Source organism: Parasteatoda tepidariorum, chromosome 7 (genome assembly GCF_043381705.1).
Source record: "Parasteatoda tepidariorum isolate YZ-2023 chromosome 7, CAS_Ptep_4.0, whole genome shotgun sequence".
Classification (NCBI taxonomy): Eukaryota; Metazoa; Arthropoda; class Arachnida; order Araneae; family Theridiidae; genus Parasteatoda; species Parasteatoda tepidariorum.
The window spans coordinates 38,184,279-38,208,227 of record NC_092210.1 but is presented as its reverse complement, the minus strand read 5'-3'; the positions used below and the strand labels follow the sequence as shown (position 1 = coordinate 38,208,227).

Below are 23,949 nucleotides of genomic sequence, written 5' to 3'. Positions count from 1 at the left end.
CCCCCCCTTAGAGTACGTACATTTTATTAGTCTACCCCCCTTTTTCATAAAAATTAAAATAATTATGTTTTAAATAAAATTAAATATTTACTTAAGGAGTGTGTAGGATAAAGTCAAATTTAAATTTGGTGTATGTTTATAAAGTACGTACTTTGTATAATACCTCCCCCCCCTCCCCATCGTACAAAACCGTACATAATAGCAAATCCCCTCCCCCCCCCTTCGGGATGTACGTACTTTTTGAACGGCCCCTTACTAATGCAGACTTATTAATTCACTGTCGCCTCAAATCGAAAACAAAAATCTATTTATAACTTTTTATTCTAAATTTCCAACTGCTAAATGTTTCTGTTGCATGGTTGTATTGATTCTCATAAATTTGTTGGCGACTCGTAATCGCCAAGGTATTCTTTTAAACCCATATTGATATGCTAGTTGGCTATGATATATTATGATAAATCGCCAAATTATGGATCTCCTACCCATACTTTCTACGTCCGTTGGGAATAATTATATTCACTTGGAATTCAAAATTTGTGGTGACTAGGAGTCCCCTTTGGGAACGCTCCTGTCCCAGTCATCCTAACGGTTTTAAAAGATATGCAATCGTAACAAAAATGTGAACAAAAACTTCTTAATGTGGAAGTTATATTTCCTTGATCCCTTCAAGGGATTTATTTTTGATAATTTGTAATTATCATGATGATTTGTATTGATGGCCATTCTCCATAATCTTCAAGAAATATTGCTTAATAAATTGGATTTTCATATTCACGATTCATATTAATTTCCTGGAGACTTTCATTTTGTTTCATTCATTTACTTTTATTAATGGCCTAAATGAACAATCATGAATTCCACTCTACGAATATTGGCGGCTACTGACGGAGGACCAAACCTCCCCCACACATACATAAATTAATGTTTAATCATTTTCAACGTTTAGTTTAGCCTCGACTAGAGCCCCGCTCCCTTATTGACTTTTATAAGAAAAGATTTAAGTAATGATGTAAATTTGTAAACAGTAAACTCTCTACAAATTAGTGTGTTATATTTTCATTCATACCTTTTTTTTTATTAATGGTCACAATGGTTTTTTTTTATTAATGGTTTTTTTTTATTAATGGTTTTTTTATTAATGGTGTACCTCTTTTTTAATCTTTTTTAATAATTGTAAAGCATATAAATATGCCCTGGAATTTAACAACAAAAAATAGAGAGTAGGAAAAATATTTAAATCAACTCATATTTTATTTTAGATGCTAAGAAGAAAACTATTTTTCGTGATTCGACATTATTAAGGAAAAACATCCATGTATTTTATAGAATTAAATTTTAAAAAAATATAATGAAATGATCAAGAAGAATTTCAAAATTTCAATTACAAATTATGTAAGAAAACTTAAAAACTATCGCCTAACTAAAAGTTTAGCCTCTTCATTATCTCGGTTCACATTTGTGGTCCTGCGATTCTTAGCTTTTGAAAACACGCTATAATAAAATATGTAGTTTTACCTTCACTAAACATTCGTAGGTATTTAAGCTTTCTGGGAGTTCCACAATGTATGCAGAACATGTAACCGTGTTGAATTTCACGGAAACAAAAGTCATTTTCGTAAAATGACGCTAAATCCACGTGCTCGAATGTAACTAATATTAAATATTATATAACTTAGTTATTCTGAAAATACTATTTTTTTCTTTTGACTTAGTAGTTTTGTTATCTGTATGAAGCTTTTAAATTTAAAAAATAATGCAGGTCCACGTATGTATACCTTGGTACGTATGTCAAATTTTATGACAGCGTAGTAGTCAAATGAAATTTCACAGTATTACAAGTATTCAATTTCATATCTATTTAGCTATATTTTTATATGTATTTTTCTTAATTGTTTTATATAATGATACATACACACATTTAACAACTAACTTTTTGTGTTTTTTTTCTCCTTAATTTTGAAATTTTACCCCCAAGAATTAATTTTCTTTATTTTTGAATATTAGATTCGATTCAATAATTATTTATTTTGCGTGGTTTGCATATGTAAAATAGTTTTGAAGCTGAGATTTCATGCATAAGGTAATGTTAGTAATACATAGGCATTTTATTTAGATTTGCATCTCATCGTAATTTTTTTTTCTAAATAATTATTAAATCTATTCATCACATTTAAATAGAGCATAATACAACCTTTTGCACGTTTGTACATAATTTAGGTGCAATTTAGCATTTTAAATATTTATACTACTTTACTTAGTTAAAATCCGAGGTCAACGTATGCGTAACTAAAATTATTAGTCCTTTGGTATTCTAATTCATATTCTGATGATCTTAATATTACTTATGGCAGTAAAATACAATTTTGGAACAGTAAAGTATGTTTTGCTATATTCCTCTATACTTCAGTAGAGAAGAGGTCATGTTCATAAGAAGCAAGATGCTGTGTATGACATGGAAATATTTAGTCACACAAACATTAGTTAAAAATGTATTTATTAATATTAGAAAAACACAATTTTATTGTAAAATCTTATCAAAACACATTCATTTTCTAAAATGTTTACAATTAAGTCATTTTTGTGAACAGTATCTTGTATACGGATCAAAAATATCTACATACTGGTAAATAAAATATTCTCCTTACATTATGCATATTAAAAAGTATACACAAAATTAAAATCTCATTCAACGAAAATTTAAATAAAGTGTAGACGTTAATTTTAAATAGAAAACTTGATTCACTTTTGCTTTAATCTCGATTCCTTAGTACCTCAAACTTCAGTATGGTAATTGTCTTGGAATCAGAGATCAACAGTTCACATTACTGATTTGCACAAGTAGTTTCACATTGTTTTGTGCCAAGTTGTTCTTTGACACAGAATATTTCTATGAGCAAGCTGCTGGAGTGAAAAGTTAGGACAATTAATTTCTGAATTTGGTTTTAATAAAAGCTGGCAGAGGCACTAGATGAAGTATTGTGTTTAAAACCCACATACCACCCACAAAAACGAAGCACAGACCAAAGTTCATCCAGTACTGCAAGTCTGAATCTTCAATTCTACCACTTGCTGGATATTTTTGAAGTAAGTAATGGTTTCCATCAATGTAAATACAGCTACCGGGAATGTTGCTGTTGCACGGCAATGCTTCGGTTCCATTTAAATAGTTCGCGCGATCCAACCTCGGGTTGAAAGAGAACTCGTTTTCTTGCAAAAACGCTCCTGCATAACGGTAAAGGACACCATAAGTCAGGTAGTAAAACCACTCTGGAAGTGCAGTTAGACTCCTAAAAGAAAGGAAATTTTTATGTTAGTTAAACGTATGCATCAAGTAATTGAAAAAGTTGGTGTCTGATTTGAAAACAAATTAAATACAACACACTTTCATTAAAAAATTTAAATGATATTGAATCATCTATGATGTATTTTTCAACATTTCCTTTTACTGCTTCGCACCGCTTTCTACATTTTTGAATTGAGAAAAACGTTTGAACAGAAATAGCGTGGTTCTACTTTAAAGAAAGCCACAGAATCAATATATCGAGAAGATAATGTGAAAATGTAAACAAACAATAAAAGGTTTCTAAAAACTTCTCTTTTTTAGAAATTCATAATATCAAGTAGGTGAAATGTAACCGTGGTCACATATTTACGAAATATTTTTATGAGGTCAAGTGCTTAACGCGTCTAAAATGAAAGGTTTGACAGAGCAGAAAATTGTAAAGAATCGAGGAAATGACTCATTTATCACAATAAATTTGTTTACTGGAAAATAAATTTGTACATAATTTACATAGGATCTCATAATATAATCTTTAGATCGATCTAGTATTGGTAAAGCAAAATTGTATCGGCATGTAGACATTTTTGACTTATAGACTATTTACAGGCTTTTTAGAGCAGAACTTTAATTTATTTGCAGTTGATAAAAGGAAAATCGGGCTTCATATTGTTTTCTAAAACATTTTATTATGTTGAAAGAAAAGGCTGTTTAATTTTATAATTGCGCAGAGCATTCTGGAAATTTAAATTGAAACATAATTTTTTAAAAACATAAGCTTGCAAAATATAAAGTTTAATAAATTAATAAAGTTAAGTTTAATAACTTCATTAACTTAATATTTTGCAAAAATATAAAATGTAACTATCCCTTTATTTAATGTACAAAAAAATTTCAAGTGCAGCATTAAAAATATGCTGGCTGCGCTTAATCGAGAAACATGTACATTTCGGTATCTTTACTGATTTTCTAATACCAGTTTGACAATTTAACTTAAAATCGATTATTGATCCTTATATCTGTTGTTGAAAGCAGAGTTTCAACAGAGACTATCTGTTGCAAAGGAGTAAGAACGTGAAAAAAATTGTCTGTACACCAAAGAAAAGTTCTCTTACCTAACAGTTCCACNAAAATTAACAGTCCTGCTTAAACTAACATCTTACAACCTAGTATAAGTCGTTTGTCTTCTAATCTGCAACAACAGAAGTCACACTGATGTTACTTTAAGTTGAATTACCCTTGAATTGAGGCATTGCAAAATATGTTTTTTTTTCATAGTAAATAAAGAGTTTTGATTTGATGGTATTTAGCATTATTTTCCCAATAATCACGAAGTCAAAATTATTTGGCGGCATGTTCATGACCTCATTAACAATTTTTTGAAAAAATGGCACATTTGGTGCATAAAGGTTCGCCACCCCTGATCTATGATGTATTTTTCAACATTTCCCTTTACTGCTTCGCACAGTTTTCTACATTTTTGAATTGGGAAATACCTTTGAACAGAAATAGCGTGCTTCTGCTTTAAGGAACGTCACAGAATCAATATGACGAGAAGATAATGTGAAAATGGGAACAAACAATAAAGGGTTTCGAAATTCATAATATCAAGTAGATGAAATGTAACCGTGATCACATATTTACAAAATATTTTTATGAGGTCTAGCGCTTAACGCGTCCAAAATGAAAGGTTTGTCAGAAGCAGAAAATTGTAAAGTATCGAGGAAATGTCTCCTTTACCACAATAAAATTGTTTACTGGAAAATAAATTTGTACATAATTTACATAGAATGTACTAATGTAATCTTTAGATCCATCTAGTATTGGTAAAGCAAAACTGTATCGACATGCAGACATTTTTGACTTATAGAGTATTTACAGACTTTTTAATGCAGAACTTTAATTTATTAATAGTTGATGAAAGGAAAGTTGGGCTTCATATTGTTTTCTAAAACATTTTATTATGTTGAAAGAAATGGCTGTTTAATTTTATAATTGCACAGAGCATTTTAGAAATTTAATTTGAAACATAATTTTTTTAAAATATAAGTTTGCAAAATATAAAGTTTAATAAATTAATAAAGTTAAGTTTAATAACTTCATTAACTTAATATTTCGCAAAAATATAAAATGCAAATATCCCTTCATTTAATGTACAGAAAAATTTAATGTGCAGCATTTAAAATTTGCTGGCTGCGCTTAATCGAGAAACATGTACATTTCGGTATTCTTACTGATTTTCTAATACCAGTTTGACAATTTAACTTAAATCGATTATTGATCCTTATATCTGTTGTTGAAAGCAGAGTTTCAACAGAGACTATCTGTTGCAAAGGAGTAAGAACGTGAAAAAAATTGTCTGTACACCAAAGAAAAGTTCTCTTACCTAACAGTTCCACTTGCAAATGTGATATAAATAATAAGTATATAAATGCTTGTGATGAATGATGTGTATGAAGACTTAATTATTATCATCAAAGATACAGTTTGTTGCTCAGCGAAAATATAGACAGTCCAAAGAACGGCACAAAAAGTTATCCATCTCTCCCATTCTTCTCTCAAATTTCCACCTCTAAAATTAGAAAAAGAAAAGAAATGAGGTTTAGTAAATAATATAGAAAGTTATGTGCATTAATTCAAGCAATTGAAAAGAATATAAACAAAAGGCTAAATAATTTGATTTAGTATTAGGTGCAAATATAGTTAAATTTTAAAGAAACTATGCTGCAGGCTAAATCACATATTTATGTTGTTCTGTAAACCTTAATGTGCATTTTTAGAAGTCTTTTTAAAAATGAAGTTAAACTACGTATAAGATATGAAGTAAAGTTTGTTGATTGAAGATGTTGATGATGTATTTTCAGTTGTCCATATTTTGTTTCAGAAGGATATAGATGCTCTAGAATAAGTATACTGAGAATTATAAATATTATTTAATCATAACTGATTCTTCATTAAATCTACCGTTTAAAGAAAAATAAAATATGATTAAATCATAAAAACTTTCATTTTTCCTAATATGGAGCACCAATAAAATAAAACTCATCATTTTCAATATGCATATGAATTTATAAAATAATTAATTTTGAAAACTGACCGGAGGGTGTGCCCGCAACACAAAGCCCCACAGGACACCTCCGCCAATCAAGCAATCGGGGGCCACAATTAAAAACACAAATCAAATGGCGGGCCGCAACTTTATCAACATTTTATGTAGGACTCTTTTATGTTTGAAGGAACTTTAAATATAACTGTCAGTCTTTTACCAAGTTGTACAAAACAAAAGTATTGAATTACAAATTAAAATAAGAAGTAGATTTTTAAAAATATTTCATTTTTATTAATAATATTTTAAAAAATATTAAATAAATAAAAATTCGGGTTACAATAAATTTAATGTGCACCAATGTATTAAGCAATTAATGTGCAACAGATATCTAATTGTTAAGATATAAAACTTTAAAAAGGTTGATATTAAAACTTACATAGTAGCACACAAAATATTCAATAAAAAAATTGAGGCTTGTCTGCTGCAACCACCAGAGAATAGACATTTGCATTTTAAATTTAAAATTTACAAATGTGTGTGTAAATATTTTCGTTCAAAATGTGTGGTTTCAAAAAGTTAAATCGGATAATTTCTTTGAGAAAATTTCTGATACGCACATGCTAAATTATATTCACAAAATAAAAAATAAATAAATAAAAAAGAGCAACATACACGATTATTTTTGTATTTGAATAAATATTTTCTTGGATGCAAAACCTGAGAAATAATTTCTCTGCACAGTTGGTATGTTAAATTTCATAGAAACGAAGAGATTAGGTTTTTATTAACGAGAAAAGCATTTTAAATCCATATAGATTTTTTACGAAAATTGTCCGCAAAAAAATGACAACTAATATATTTTAGTTCGCTGGCCAGAAAAAAAAGGCTTCGCGGGACGGATGCGGCCCCCGGACCGCCAATTGAAAACCCCTGGGATAGAGCGTTCGCCTCCCAATGAGGTGAGCCGGGCTCGAATCCCACAGATGACTGGCTGATTCAAATTCAGCACCCGGCTCATACCGAGTACAGTGCTGACGTAAAATATCCTTAGTGGTAGACGGATCATGGGTTAGAGTCCCCTTGCCGTCAGGCTAACCGTTGGAGTTTTTCCTCTCCATGTAGCGCAAATGCTGGTTAGTTCCATAAAAAAGTCTTCCACGAAGGCAAATTTCTCTCAATACTTGATCCAGGAGAACCCTTGTCTTCTGGACTGAATGCAAAATTACAAGGATGCGGAGTTGAACATTGGTAGTCGTAAATCCTAAATCGGGTCGGCTGTTCAACAACGCTTATAAGATAAAACAAATAAAAAAATTCTTAAAAATAAAATGTGTCAGGCATATTTAGAGGGAATCTCTAAAAGGGAATTTTATTCTGTACGCAATTCAAGGTCATGACATTAAAAGATTACCGATTATATAAATAATTTTTATTTATTGAACAAAGGATAAAGTATAATAATAATTTAGTTTTTTTAAAATGTAAGAAAATATGCTATGCATATCTCAGTATAACATAATAATTGTAAACTAATATATCAAAGAAATAAAAGAAAACAATGTGTTTTCTAAATCTGATAAAGCAGTATTAAGCAAGACAGCAAGGCAAAAATTTACAGTACTCACGCATAAATTATGGTTGCTCCAGCAGTTACAGTAATTATGCTGAGAGGTAAACTGTAAAATATACTGGACAGAACAAAAAGTGGACCTTTGTAGATTCCTTCTCTGCTCTCTTGATAGTAGCGATTGCGATGAGGGGCATCTGGATAAAGAAAAAAATTATTAAATACAAAACGACGCATAATCTGATGCATTTTTCACAGGAAGATACATATGTAAAAAATAACAGATTATATGGGAATCTCGACTTCCATATTTGAATGCGAAGAAAAAAATTTCCTGACCAGTTAATTACTTCATTTTTTTTTATACCATCAAATATCAAAATTGTGCAATCAAGTACCATCCAATAACCAAGTGAATATTAAAATTGAATTACAAATCAAGCATCAAGTGAATATGTGCTAATCATTTGGCTGACAATATAATATAAGTCTACAATTTCTTATTGTCAGGCAATGTGAAAGAATATCTTGATCACGAAAGATAAATTTCAACCATCGTCTTATGACTCTGAAAAGCACAATCTGAAGAGGAAAAAGTTTTTTAATGCATCCTCGCCAAATACGATTGAATTCGACATCAAAGATTTTTTACTTTTATTCATTTTTACAGTTCCTTCGTTTAAATTTTTGTACTATTATAATTTCATTCATTTCTGTGAGATTGAGTTTCAAATATATCTTTATTTTCAGATCTTTTAAGATTAAAAAAACAAGCTACATTATAAAAAAAAAGAAATCGATATCCTTTTCGTTTAAAAACATGTTATGTCTTGAAAACTTAATTTTTTCATGACAGGATGACGCATACAAAGAAAGAGCTTAATTGAGAAAAATGTTTCATAAGTTCTACTTGTTCTTGCTTATCTGTAAATGTTCCTGCTTATGAGGTCCCAGAAATTTTCATAAATATTAAGAGATCTCCACTCCAAAAGTTAAGAAAACCCTTATTTAAAACATGGGTAGATGTTTGCATAAAACAAGGTTCGCTTTGTTCTTAAGTTTTTCTTGATTTTATCATTATGACTTTTTTAGTATAACCGAATGTCTAATTTTTTGGGATAAAATTACATATTTAGCAGATATATTATGAAATAGTCTTAGAAAGTAAATTCCATTGCAACTTTTTATATACATTACGATGCCACCTTCTTCAGTATCTAGTTCAACAAATTTTGTAATATTTTTCATGTGAATAAAAACGCTAAATATGTTAGTTTCATAATGCTTATTTAAGTGAATTATACAAAAATTCCCTAAATGTACAAATTTTAATAACACAATGAAACTTTTTTGAAAACAGGAGTGAAAATAATATAGAGTTGTAAAAAACAATCTGGTCAGACGTTTCTATCATTTTCAACTGTTCTAAGCAATGTTAGCAAAGTCGTATACACGTGATTTTGCTTAATTATTAAAAAAAACTTCAAATTAATTATTAAGTTATTTTTTTCCACAGAAATTTTGCTTGCAAACTTTCTTGTAATAATATTGTTCTGAAAAATACTTTGTGGAGTAAACCAGATTTATATTTATTTTAAATTTTAGGAATGATTTTATTCATAACAATTTTGCATCACTGTAATAATTTCATGCAACCCATAATTAGAACTTGTTTCTTGTATTAAATTTGCCTTATTTTATTAAGATAATGCTCTTAAATTCACAAAACTGTCACTTAAAACCTTTTTCTACTTAGATCTTCAATTATGTGATAACGGATTTGGATATTAAAAAATACACATTTATTAGTAGTTGTTACTCATCGCTTATGACTAAAAACAAAGAAAATGTTAGCTCAATTATGTAAAGAGCTCAAAGTTACTCAAGAGCTGTTACGATAGATATTTACCATGTGCATTCATGACAATTTTGCATCACTGTAATAAATTCATGTAACCCATGATAATAATTTGTTTCTTGTATGAAATTTTCTTGATTTCATTAAGATAATGTTCTTACATTATCAAAAATGTCGCCTAAAACCTTTTTCTGTTTAGATCTACAGTTATGAGATTACGAAATTGAATATTCAAAATCGCGCATTCATTGCAAAGATACGTAATTGTTACTCATTGCTGATGACTGACAATAAAGGAAAAATTTAACTCAATTATGTAAAGAGCTCAATGTAACTCAACTGTTACACAAGAATTGTATTCATAGATATTTACCAATTTAGTACCACTGCAATAATTTCATGTAACCCATAATAATAACTTCTTTCTTGTATTAAATTTGCCTTATATTTCAATAACCCACTGGCAGTTTTGCACCTAAAAAGTCGGATTTTAACCTGCAGTCTTCTCCGCACAGCAAAACAGGTTTTTCTATGTAATTAAATAAAGAAACAGTGCATTGGGGAGAAACTTTATCCCAATTTTGCCCATTTGTTAAACCGCCAGTGGGTAAAGCTAATGTAGATTCACAAAAAAGGTAACTTAAAACTTTCCTCTACTTAAATCTTCAATTATGAGATTGCAGAGTCGATCAAGCATTGATTGCGTGAATGCGTTGCTTTTGCTCATTGCTTAAAACCAAATACAAATAAAATGTAATTCAAGTAAATTGTGTATGGATAGATATTTACCATGGATTACTATATTTTATTATTTATTTATTGTCAAATAAAAAATAATGTGTCATCATTTCTTTTTATACTTACGTGTTATAGCTGTGATAGCGGCAGATAGAAATGATACTCCCACCAGAGAATTAAGAATGAGACCGTTTCGAGTGAGGAAGCTGTGCTGAAAGTCGCTGATTTGAAAGTAGAAAAGGAGAAGGAGTGTAAAAAAGAGTGGAATCAGGAGAATCCTCAAAAACACTTCTCTCAAAGCTCTTGAATTGCAGTTAAATAAAATACGGAACCTCCGACTGAAAAAAGAAACATTTAGTTAGCGTGATTATAATTCTCCAAACATTTGTAAATTGAATAAAATAATAAAATAATAAAATAAATAAATGAATAAATTTGTTTTTAACTATTTTGTGAGTACAGACAACACTTACTAATCGGTTGCTGGGTCAGTTGTTTCAGAAAAAGTAATTAGAATAGCCAATGAATCTTTGTTTAAAACTGGAATTTTAATTATTTTCTTATGGTTCTATGAATTTTTTTTAATAAAGGCTTAATATATGTTAGTTATAACAAATCAAAAACAATTAGAAACAAATACGGCACAAGTTTTAAACACTAAAAACTTAAAAATCACAACATATATTTCAGAAAAAGTAGTTCGTACCTTGTACTTTTGCTTATAACTGGAATTTCAGTTATTTTTTATGGTTATATAATTTTTTTTTTAAGGGATAAATATATAAGTTGATTACATTAAATTTAAATTAATTAGAAACAAATATCACATGAGTTTTAAACACTAAAAGCTTACAGCATAATAAAAATTTGNTTGCTAAGTTTTTGAAAGACCCATTTATATCCAGCTGCTCTGAAAACTCATCTGAAGCATTCATTAAATTCTGCTCTTTACGTGAATTTAGGAATTTTTCACAAATTTTAGTTCTTGAGTAGCTCAGGGGATACAGCGTTCGCCTTCCAATGAGGTGAACCGGGGTTGCCTGGTCGATACGGGTGGATGATCAAGCAACTCCGAGCTAAATTTCGTCAGAACAGCTTCTGTGCGTCGAGCCGTTTGTGGACGAGCATTGTCATGGAGGAGCACAACACCTGCAGTAAGCATTCCACGCCTCTTGTTTTGAATGGCACGTCGCAATTTCACAGTAACGGTTAGCGTTTACTGTTTCACCACGTGGTTCCATTCACAGGCGGCAGAGTTCTACGACAGAGGGATACAAAAGTTGATCCCACGATACGACAAGTGTCTCAATTCTGGTGGTGACTATATTAAAAAATAGCTGAAACATTGCTGTACTTGTTGCTAAGTTTTTGAAAGACCCATTTATATCCAGCTGCTCTGAAAACTCATCTGAAGCATTCATTAAATTCTGCTCTTTACGTGAATTTAGGAATTTTTCACAAATTTTAGTTCTTGAGTAGCTCAGGGGATACAGCGTTCGCCTTCCAATGAGGTGAACCGGGGTTGCCTGGTCGATACGAATTCCGCATCCGCTTTGCACCGACCACAGTGCTGACATAAAATATCCTCAGAGGTAGACGGATCATGGGTTAGAGTCCCCTTGCCATCAGGCTAACCGTTGAAGTTTTTCATGATTTTTACTCTACATGTAGAGCAAATGCGGGTCAGTTCCATAAAAAAAGTCTTCCAAAAAGGCAAGTTTCTCACAATACTTGATCTAGGAGTTCCTTTGTCTTCTGGATTGGGTGCAAATTTACAAGGATACGGAGTTGAACATTGGTAGTCGTAAACCCTAAATTGAGTCGGCTGTTCAACAACGCTTATAAAATAAAATAATTTTTTTAAAAAAAAATAAAATAAAATAATTTTTTTTTTAAAAAATAAAATGTGTCAGGCATATTTAGAGTGAATCTCTAAAAGGGAATTTTATTCTGTACACAATTCAAGGTTATGACATTAAAAGATTACCGATTATATAAATAAGTTTTATTTATTGAAAAAAGGATAAAGTATAATAATAATTCAGTTTTTCTTAAATGTAAGAAATATGCTATGCATATTTCACAGCATAACGTAAGCATGCATAACATAATGATTGTAAACTAATGTATCAAAGAAATAAAAGAAAGCAATGTGTTTTCTGAATCTGATAAAGCAGTATTCAGCAAAGCAGCAGGGCAAAAATTTACAGTACTCACGCATAAATTATAGTTGCTCCAGCAGTTACAGTAATTATGCTAAGAGGTAAACTGTAAAATATACTGGACAGAACAAAAAGTGGACCTTTGTAGATTCCTTCTCTGCTCTCTTGATAGTAGCGATTGCGATGAGGGGCATCTGTATAAGGAAAAAAAATTATTACATACAAAACGACGCACAATCTGATGCATTTTTCACAGGAAGATACATATTTAAAAAGTAACAGATTATAATGGGAATCTCGACTTCTATATTTGAATGCGAAGAAAAAATTCTCCTGACCAGTTAATTACTTCATTTTTTAAAATCCATCAAATATCAGCATCTTACAATCAAGTACCATCCAATAACCAAATGAATATCAACATTTAATTACAAATCAAGCATCAAGTAAATATATGCTAATCATTTGGCTGATAATATAATATGAGTCTATAATTTCTAATTGCCAGGCAATGTGCAAGGATATCTTGATCACAAAAGATGATTCTCAGCCATTGTCTTATAACTCTGAAAAGTACAGCCTGAAGTGGTAAACTGTATAACATACAAAAACAATGCATAAACTGATGCATTTTACACAGGAAGATGCTTTATTAAAATATAACAGAATTATAATGTGAATCTTGAATTTCATATCTGAATGCAGATGGAAAAAATTCTCCCGACAGATTTATGATCTCATTTTTCAAAAAACATAAAATAACAAGTGAATATCAACATCGAATTACAAGTCAAGTCTGAAGTGATTATATGCTAATCATTTGGCCGACAATACTATATACGTCTATAATTTCCAATTGCCAGGCAATTTGGAAGAATGCCTTGATCACGAAAAATGATTTTTAGCTATCGTCTTATGACTATAAAAAAGTTTTTTAATGCACCCTCGCCAAATACGATTGAATTCGACATCAAAGATTTGTTACTTTTATTCATTTTTACAGCTTCGTTTAAATTTTTGTACTATTATAATTTCATTCAGCTCTGTAAGATTGAGTTTTAAATATAATTTTCTGATCTTTAAAGATTAAAGAAACAAGCAACATTCTAAAAAAAGCGAAAAAATTGATATCCTTTTCGTTTAAAAATATGTTATGTTTTGATAACTTAATTTTTTCACGACGACGCATAATAAGAAAGGGCTCAATTTAGAAAAATGTTTCGTAATCTCTGCTTGTTCCTGCTTATCTGTAAATGTTCCTGCTCATGAGGTCCCAGAAAATTTCGTAAATATTAAGAGATTTCCACTGCAAAAGTTAAGAAAACCCCTTTTCAAAACATGGTTAGACGTTTGCATAAAACAAGGTTCGTTTTGTTCTTAAGTTTTTCTAGATTTTATCATTATGACTTTTTTATTATAACAGAATGTCTAATTTTTTTTGGGTAAAATTACATATTTAGTAGATATATTATGAAATAGTCTTAGTAAGTAAATTTCATTGCAAACTTTTTATATACATTGTGATGCCACCTTCTTTAGTATCTAGTTTAATAAATTTTTTAATATTTTTCATATGAATGAAAACACTAAATATGTTAGTTTCATAATGCTTATTTAAGCAAATTGTACAAAAATTCTCAAAATGTGAACATTTTAATAACACAGTGAAACTCTTTTAAAAACAGGAGTGAAAATAATATAGAGTTGTAAAAAATAATCTGGTCAGACATTTTTATCATTTTCAACTGTTCTAAGCAGTGTAAGCAAGTCATATACACATGATTTTGCTTAATTATTAAAAAAACTTTAAATTAGCAATTAAATTATTTTTTTTAGATGAATTTTGTTTGCAAACTTTCTAGAAGTAATATTGTTTTGTAAAATTCTTAGTGGAGTAAACCAGATTTATATTTATTTTAAATTTTAGGAATGACATTTTTGCATCACTGTAATAACTTCATGTAGCCTATGATAATAACTTCTTTCTTGTATTAAATTTGCTTTATTTCAATAACCCACTGGCAGTTTTGCACCTAAAAAGTCGGATTTTAACCTGCAGTCTTCTCCGCACAGCAAAACAGGTTTTTCTATGTAATTAAATAAAGAAACAGTGCATTGGGGAGAAACTTTATCCCAATTTTGCCCATTTGTTAAACCGCCAGTGGGTAAAGCTAATGTAGATTCACAAAAAAGGTAACTTAAAACTTTCCTCTACTTAAATCTTCAATTATGAGATTGCAGAGTCGATCAAGCATTGATTGCGTGAATGTGTTGTTTTTGCTCATTGCTTATAACCAAATACAAAGAAAATGTAATTCAAGTAAATTGTGTATGGATAGATATTTACCATGGATTACCATATTTTATTATTTATTTATTGTCAAATAAAAAATAATGTGTCATCATTTCTTTTTATACTTACGTGTTATAGCTGTGATAGCGGCAGATAGAAATGATACTCCCACCAGAGAATTAAGAATGAGACCGTTTCGAGTGAGGAAGCTGTGCTGAAAGTCGCTGATTTGAAAGTAGAAAAGGAGAAGGAGTGTAAAAAAGAGGGGAATCAGAAGAATCCTCAAAAACACTTCTCTCAAAGCTCTTGAATTGCAGTTAAATAAAATACGGAACCTCCGACTGAAAAAAGAAACATTCAGTTAGTGTGATTATAATTCTCCAAACATTGGTAAATTGGATAAAATAATAAAATAAATAAACGAATAAACTTGTTTTTAACTATTTTGTGAGTACAGACAACACTTACTAATCGGTTGCTGGGTCAGTTGTTTCAGAAAAAGTAATTAGAATAGCCAATGAATCTTTGTTTAAAACTGGAATTTTAATTATTTTCTTATGGTTCTATGAATTTTTTTTAATAAAGGCTTAATATATGTTAGTTATAACAAATCAAAAACAATTAGAAACAAATACGGCACAAGTTTTAAACACTAAAAACTTAAAAATCACAACATATATTTCAGAAAAAGTAGTTCGTACCTTGTACTTTTGCTTATAACTGGAATTTCAGTTATTTTTTATGGTTATATAATTTTTTTTTTAAGGGATAAATATATAAGTTGATTACATTAAATTTAAATTAATTAGAAACAAATATCACATGAGTTTTAAGCACTAAAAGCTTACAACATAATAAAAATTTGCTATATATATTTTAAAAAAAATAGTTCGAATAATTTTTATGCATATCGTTTGTTTAAAACTAGACTTCTAATTGCTTTTGTTATGGTTATGAATTTTTTTTTTCTAAAAAATGTTTTAATGTAAGTGGATTAAAATAAATTGAAAACATTCAGCGAATAAATTTTAAACACTATAAAAACTTACAAAATATTAAAAAATACTACTTATATTTTAAAAAAGTAGCCCGAATAATTTTTATGTATCTTTTTCTAAAACTGGAGTTAGCTATTTTTCATTAATATATTATTTTTTAAAAAAAATTAAGGTCTAATATAAGTAGAGTAAAACAAATTAAAAACAATTAGAAAGAAATACGAAGCAAGTCTTATGCACTAAAAACTTACAACACGTTAGAAAATATATATCAAATGCTTAAAAAATTAGTCTGAAAAATGTATATGTACCGTTTGTTTAAAACTAAAACTTTAATGTATTTTTTACGGTTATATGAGTTTTTAAAAAGAAATTATGGGTTAATATAAGTAAATTACAACAAATTAAAGTTAATTCAAAACAAACATGGTGCAAGTTTTAAACCCGAAAATTTACAGAATATTAAGAAATTACAACATAGATTTCAAAAAAATAGTCCGAGAAATTTCCATGTGCCTTTTGTATAAAGTAGAAATTTAATAATTTATTTGTGATATTTTTTTAAAAAAAAGGTTTAACAAGTAGATTACAACAAATTAAAAACAGTTCGAAACAAATACGATGCAAATTTAAATTGAAATTGAAATAATTCACCAAGTAATATAGATATTAAAAATAATTCAGTTAAAGATCTTAAATTATCTGATAAAATATGACAGTGCTTAAAATGACTCAATAACTTTAAGACTGGGATTTTTCACGAAAATTTTTTTTAATTAAATTTGTTTACAAACTAATTTTATATTTGGTTATATTTTTGATTTAATTAGGAATTGGAAGACATATTATGCAATTGATTATTATCATGGTTATATGAATTTTTTTTTAAAACAATAAGCTTTGATATAAGTACATTACAACAAATTAAAAACAATTAGAAACAAGTAGAGAGCAGGTTTAAACACTAAATTATAATATATTAAATGATTTTCTTTTCATCTATTTTCCTACATCTAGATTTACTTTATGAATGATTTACATTTTATAACCATAGTTTCGATTAAAATGATTTCATTGTTTTTACTTAAAGTAATTTAAATTATACACTAAGTAAAATAAATATTTAAGAAAACCAGTTAAAGATTTTAAATACCAGACAAAATATGACAGTTCTGAAAATAACTCAATTAAACCTTTGATCTTTATCCTTGATTTTGTTTTTCAATTTAACTTGTGTAGGAAATAATTTCAAATTTGGTTATAAATCCAATTTAATTAAGAATTGGATGAATTATTATGTAATTGAAAATAATTTTCCAGGGAATATTTATGCAACACGGTGATAATGTACTGAATGCATCGATACTGCACCAAATTCTGTGATACTGTAATAAAATTTTATTGACCTTACCATACTAAGTTGCAGAACACTTGCCAACTAGATGGTTGACCATAAGCTGTAAGGGGAAGTTTATATCGAGCATCTTTTGATTCCAGTGCATCATTTTGTGGTGCATAAAATTTTCGGTAATGTCCACCTTCCATTTTAAATTTTTCAACCAAAGCTGATATTTGAGTACTAGATTCTATAAAACGCTCCCTTGTCCTTCTGTCTACGGTTGATAAACACACTGTTGAGAGAAAAAATATTAGTTAAGAATGACCAACAAAAAAGTTTTTTGAGAAAATAAGTAACTTCTTTAGCAGGTGCATCGCCATTATAATATGCTTTATAAGTTTCATATTTTTGAAAATCTACACTTAAAATCATGATAAATTTCTTTTTATCTTATTTTAATTATTATTTTATTTATTTTTATTTTTTATTATTTCTTTTTTGCTTTTATTTTTTATTTATTTTTTATTTTATTATTTTATTTTTATTTATTTATTTTATTTATTTATCTTATTTATTTACTTCATTTATTTATTTAATATATTTATTTATTTCATTTTTTTAGTTAGACATAAGAAACCATATTTTTATAAGTTTGAAATTATTATTACATTTTATTTACAAATATGTTACGACCAAAATCATATTTACAGGTGCTCAAAGATTGACCAAGAACTTTGACAAGACAATTGAGGAAAAAGGGGATTGTTTATTGCAGTTTACACTTATACTTATAAAATTAGTCTAAAGTCTTACACTTATAAAGTCTTACACTTACTAAAGTCTTACACTTATAAAATTATTTTCAAATGTTAATTAATTCTAAATAAATTATTTGTACAGGTTCTGTTAATTCCCCTTTCAGAATGTATCATTACTGCAAACTGTGGTCATTTCGAGAATATTATTCAATAGCTTTTCTGGTGTAGCATTAAGTGCTGAAAACTCTACTTTTGAAACTTTCTGAGAATAAAATATTTGGTTAGTTAAACAGAACACAGAAAATAACATATCTTATCTCCTTCCGTTTCTTTAATTCATTTTTTTTTATAATAAAGAGTCATTTTTGGGACTGCCAATATGTTGTAAATATCTACAGATTTTTATGCCCGTTTGTTGACGCATGTGAACATTTTTGAAACCTAATGACTGGATTAAATTTCAACAATGTTCACGACAGACTAATTAGCCTATCATGGTCTTATTTCAATTTTACATTTTTGTTACGCAATTTAAAAATTTCGCTTATTTATCCCGAGGAATAAATGAATTAAAGTGATATAAAGTGAAGTTTCTTACAAACATATCTATTTGCATCCAAATAGATACATTTCTTCTTGAGGGTTAAATTCTTTAAATAATCTAAAAGTCAAAATAAAGCTTATTCTGAAATATCTGTTTTTGTAACATTGAAAAAGTTAAAACTTGTTTTTATTTATTCCTTCATTCATAAATTTAACTTAAGAACGTACAGATCTGAAAACATCCCTCATTCTTTGTGGTTTCAAAAAATTGTATTAACAATAAAACAAAGTTGATCCAATCGGAAGACATTTCCACATTACCACTGCAACTGTTACAAAATTTGCATCTGTTTTTGGTTCATAATATTTTGAAATTGAGTTTACAAAGAAGCCATAAATGATCGAGCAGTTGATTACACCATATCATCCATCATCCCAAATTTCTTTAATATTAAAGAAATAATTTTATATTTCTAGTAAACATTAAAGTAAAATTTAATTTACAAAGAAGTTAAAACTTCTCGAGCTATAAATTATACCTTAAGCATAGCTAATAATAACTAAATATTATTATTAGTTTAACAATAAATAGAATGTAGCATACATTATGAAAATATTTTTTTCAAAAATTAAAATTGTTTCTCATAAAAACAATCAGTAAAATATTCATAAAAATGATGTTTTAAAGCGGTACCCTTCTTGTTAACTTTAAAGAATAACGGTAAATTTTTAAGTTCACGAAAATATTTCACAACTTAAATTTTAATTGGAAATAGCTCAGTAAAAGAGTAAGCATTAAAAATAAACAGGAAAAATTAAAAAAAAGTTTTTTGAAATAGTTTAAAATTGAATGGACGTAAACATTTTATACAGGACAGTTAAAAATAGCAAAATCTTAACAATGTGCAAATAATTTGCATGAAAATTTTTCATCAAGAAAAAGTCTTGAATAAATATACATAAACATTTTATTTGTTTCGCCTAAGCAGTGGAGTAAAGTATGTGTTGTTTAAATTGCTGTCGTTTATACAAAATCAAAAAATCCATTACGTTTTCACGTTTAAATAATACGGAGCTTGCTCCTCTAGTATTGGTATTAAAAACACATCTATAACTTTAAAAAATCCTAATAGTAAGATAAAAAATATTAAAAATGCGTCTAAAAAGTACAATATTGATAACATAAATTCCAATAGAACATAAATAATAAAATCTAATTCATATATAACAAAAACATTTCATACATTTGAAAAGCTAGATTTGAGTTTCCAATTTTCTGTGCAATACTTACAATAATACATTAGGGGATTTTCTAGTTCTGGACATGGGAAACCAATGCTACCGAAATAATCCAAAAGCATCCTAGTGCTACCTATAAAATTTATAAAAGTAAGAAATAAATACTATGGTGTAAGTTTAATACAGCGAAAAAATAGAAAAAATAATTGTCTAATTTTATTTAAAACATTGCATACAGTCCTTCATAAAGAACAGTATTAAAATTTCTTCATAAGCTCATAGGAATTGTTTCATTTAATTTGGAAAAATTATTTTTAAGTATTCAATTCTGTTAAATTTTGTCAAATAACAGCATTTGTTTAAATGAAGTAACCTTTTTATTTCATAAATTTGATTTGAAATTTTTTTTGCAATATCAAGAAAAGAGGTGTTAGCTTAGTTATTAATAAATTGTCATGAATATATGAAATAGGGTATTCTACAAAATGTGTTAAATCAACAGATAAAGTAGGAAATGAATAATAATTTCCATATTAGTATCACTACTCTATAATGGGTAGCGTACAGGCATTCTATACAATGATTAGTCAAAATTTATAATGTTCATGCTTCATACTGTGACTAAAAACGTCTATTTTTTCCATACAAAGGCTAAACATTCTACAAAATGTCGGCATTAACATACAGTGATGGCAGTAAATACATAAATTTATCGATAACGAAAAACAATGTTAACTTTTTCTGATAACTTTTTGAAAATAACTTTTTTCTTAGAATAACAAACAATTTTAAATTTTAATAATTTCTTAGCATTGATAATTACGTTCCTATACGTTTCAAAGATTTATCAACTTTTTCAAATAATGAAAATAAATTGCTAATTTTTTTATTTTTTAGAAAAGGAGTAGGGTTTATACTAAAGACATTTCAAGTCACTGAATGAATCAAACTCTGGAAATCCAGATTTCCGTTTTTACTGACTTATGTATAGAATTTGAACCAAACTTCCAAATTTTGTTTATGCACTTAGTTATGAGAATATTGTTCATGGAATCGTTAATAGGAATAATTATATTTAAGTTTCACGTGTAGACTTTTAAACATAAGTTTATCTTTTTCTTAGAAAAATACAAAATTTCATCTCGAGGTCAAAAAGTAATTTACCTGTATATACTACTTCTCCTAAACTTAAATACGTCACTCTATCAAGGAAGGGAAATATATCAGATCTTGGCTTTTCCATACTCAAAATGACGATGCGATTATATTTTTTGGCATGGTTTGATAAAATAGAGATGACGAAATATGTGTTCAAGGGATCTAGATCGTACGTCGGATCATCTAAAAGAATCATAACTGCAAAAAATGATGTTTAGTTAATTTATCAATTTAAAAAGTAATGAATTGAATTAAAATAACACAAAACCAAACTGCTGATGCCCAAAGCAGATGATACTTTGTAGAAAAGTTATTTATAATTTCGACGATATAAAGATAGCAATACATAAATACAAAATTTTAAGCAGATATTTGTATAAATTTTTATTATGCAAGTATGCAAGCATGTGCACTATGCTACAATGTACCTTGCAAATTCAATTTTATTAATTTTCAATAATGCATAATAGTAAGTGAGCTATGGTAAATTTTCAAAATTAATTTTAAGAAATCTATTTATAAATTGCTTGAAAAAATTATTTAAAATGGTTATTTTCAGAAATTATTCCTAAATTAAAAAAATGTAGTTCAATGAACTGTTTTTCACCCATGTTTGATTATTACATAATCCCTTTAAAAAATTGAATTTTACATTTTGTAATACAGATATATCATACAAAAATAATTTTATGCTGCATGTAAGTGATGAATTATCTCTTTTAAAAAAGTTCAGACAATGTTTTAGCTTTAACTTCAATGTCTCAATGACCCAGTAGAAGTAATTTATACATATATATATACAAATTGAGGCTGAACAAGATGGAAAAATAAACTTTACTGGGAGATAGAATGCATCTACAAGAACAATATTCATTATTGAATGTTATTCAAGAATAATATTCATGATTGGAACACAAGAAGTGAGTAATTAAAAGGTAAATTTTCACTGGCATATTTAAGGAATTTCTGCTTCAGAAAACTTTTTGCTCACGGAAATACGATTGATGTACAAAAAAATTGCTCAAAGATAAAAAAATGTATTTGATGTACTATTTGATGTAATTTCTTATAGAAATAGCTCAAAATATCTTCCTCCAACTGCAATGCAGGCTTCCCACCTGCGGCGTAAGGACACACAGTGTGAAAATAAATGGACTACCCTGAATAACTTTTGATCTAATGATCGGATCTTCATGTTATAGGACATTACAGAAATGATTCTAGGGAGTTGCCTCAAATATGGTTTTCAATCAAATATGATTTGATTTTGCAACTTAATATAACTCTGAACTTATTAATTAGCATATTTGAGTTCACACCTTCGAGCCATTAAGATTGAGTCCTAGAAAGTGATAATCCAATCATTGGATCAAAAGTTCTTCAGAGTGGTCCGTTTTCTGCGGCGCACTGCGCATTTGTGAATACAGCAAACAATTTCTTTAAGCATCTCTTGTAGCAATTCTTTGTATATCAATTACATATTTTTCCTCAGAGCAATTTCTTTGTATATCAATTATATTCCCTCTTATGTAAAAAGTTTTCTAAGGGATCCTTCCCTATTCTTGCTTTAATTCTATAAATGTTACAGTGGAAAACTAACTTTTACCTTCTCACTGATATTGTTCCGATAATACATTCCATGACGAATTTTGCTCTCGTAGATGCGTTCAATCACCCAATAAAGCTTTGCCGTCGTTCTCAGGCTCACCCTGTACACAGTCTTTATGACCTTGACTATGTATACCTAACAGTATTCACTACATTTTTAGCAACTTTCTTAATTAACTTATCAACACTAAATTACATATTTATACCTGGATCTTTAACCAATTCTATTCCAATGGCTAACCTACGATATTCACTAGGTTTAAGACAGCTGACTTCACGATTGGAAACCTGATTCAGTGCCAAATCAGCCATTACTTGCTTCACCTGCAACCAAAAGTTTTATAATGCATTATACTACTTTCAAACATCCAACTATCATTTGATCACATAATATTGCAATTAATCACCCTGCTTCTCTTCATAGATTTCGACACTTTGGTTCCTATGGTAAGTTGAGCAGCATACATAAGGGTCTGTCGGACTGTCATCCCAGGTAGAAGTGTCACTTGCTTGGGCACAAATCCGCATTGTTCTTGAAATAATTGCAGATTTAGGGATATTTCATTCAACATTATTTGCCCCCTGGTAAGTCCCATGGCTCTGCGTCCGATTACTTCAAGCAGAGCTCGTTTTCCACTGCCTGCATTAAAATGGTATTTAATATAATAAACATTAACATAATATTTCAAACCTAAATTTGCACTCATTCTTAATTATGTAACGTTAGGACATATTGATAAATAATAAACATTTGTAAAAATTAAGGAGGAAGAAATGAATTTTTGGGTTAAATGTTTTTTTTTAGGTGTTTGGGTTAGAAATGAAAATACAATTACATAAAGTGCCAGTTTTGGCATTTATACAGTAGAAATAAATTTGTATTTTCTCCTTAATAAGTGTTTATCAGTTTATTATTGCTAGTATAAGCTACAATTCAACAGTATTTTTTTTTCAAATGGCCGCCTGGATAATGACCTAGGTCATACAGGCACCTGAAAGGCAGACTGCAGACTTGTTGGCCACTCTTTCAGGGGCACCATATTAGGTGGACCAGCGTTGCTCCCACAGTAAGGACAGATAGTACAGAGAAGGGAAGAACATCCATGCCTTGCCCGGGATTCGAACCCAGAACCTTTCTGATGAAAGGGCAGTTCCCTAACCCCTTCCCAAACCCTGTCGGTCGATTCATCAGTATAAATATAAGTAAAATTTAAGTAAGTAAAAATTAAGTACATTTACTTTTGTAACTGTGAAATAAGCTGGAAATATAAATTTATAATATTCATAACAATTAGGTTTTTTCTATACGCTGTTTTAATTTAGAAATGCATAATTACGTTAGCGTGTATTTTCAGGAAA

General features: G+C 28.7%; 1 protein-coding gene across 7 annotated transcripts in view; it reads right to left on the bottom strand.

Moving 5' to 3' along the window:
• Positions 1–2,477: 2,477 nt before the first annotated feature.
• LOC107455611 (ATP-binding cassette sub-family G member 5) overlaps positions 2,478–23,949 on the bottom strand; it is a 67,843-nt gene continuing 46,371 nt past the window's right edge. For 5 of the 7 annotated variants that reach the window (XM_043054726.2, XM_043054685.2, XM_071183295.1 and 2 more), the window contains exons 4-12: positions 22,998–23,230; positions 22,797–22,914; positions 20,989–21,180; positions 19,877–19,957; positions 17,357–17,576; positions 10,619–10,830; positions 7,955–8,093; positions 5,667–5,852; positions 2,478–3,287 (exon numbers count right to left, since the gene is read on the bottom strand). In XM_043054726.2, coding sequence (XP_042910660.1) covers positions 2,924–3,287; positions 5,667–5,852; positions 7,955–8,093; positions 10,619–10,830; positions 17,357–17,576; positions 19,877–19,957; positions 20,989–21,180; positions 22,797–22,914; positions 22,998–23,230 — 1,745 coding nt within the window. In that variant the 3' untranslated portion in view covers positions 2,478–2,923. Of the gene's footprint in view, positions 3,288–5,666; positions 5,853–7,954; positions 8,094–10,618; positions 10,831–12,709; positions 12,849–15,076; positions 15,289–17,356; positions 17,577–19,876; positions 19,958–20,988; positions 21,181–22,796; positions 22,915–22,997; positions 23,231–23,949 lie in introns of all 7 variants that reach the window. The other 2 variants (XM_071183296.1, XM_043054604.2) reach the window with 1 other exon arrangement.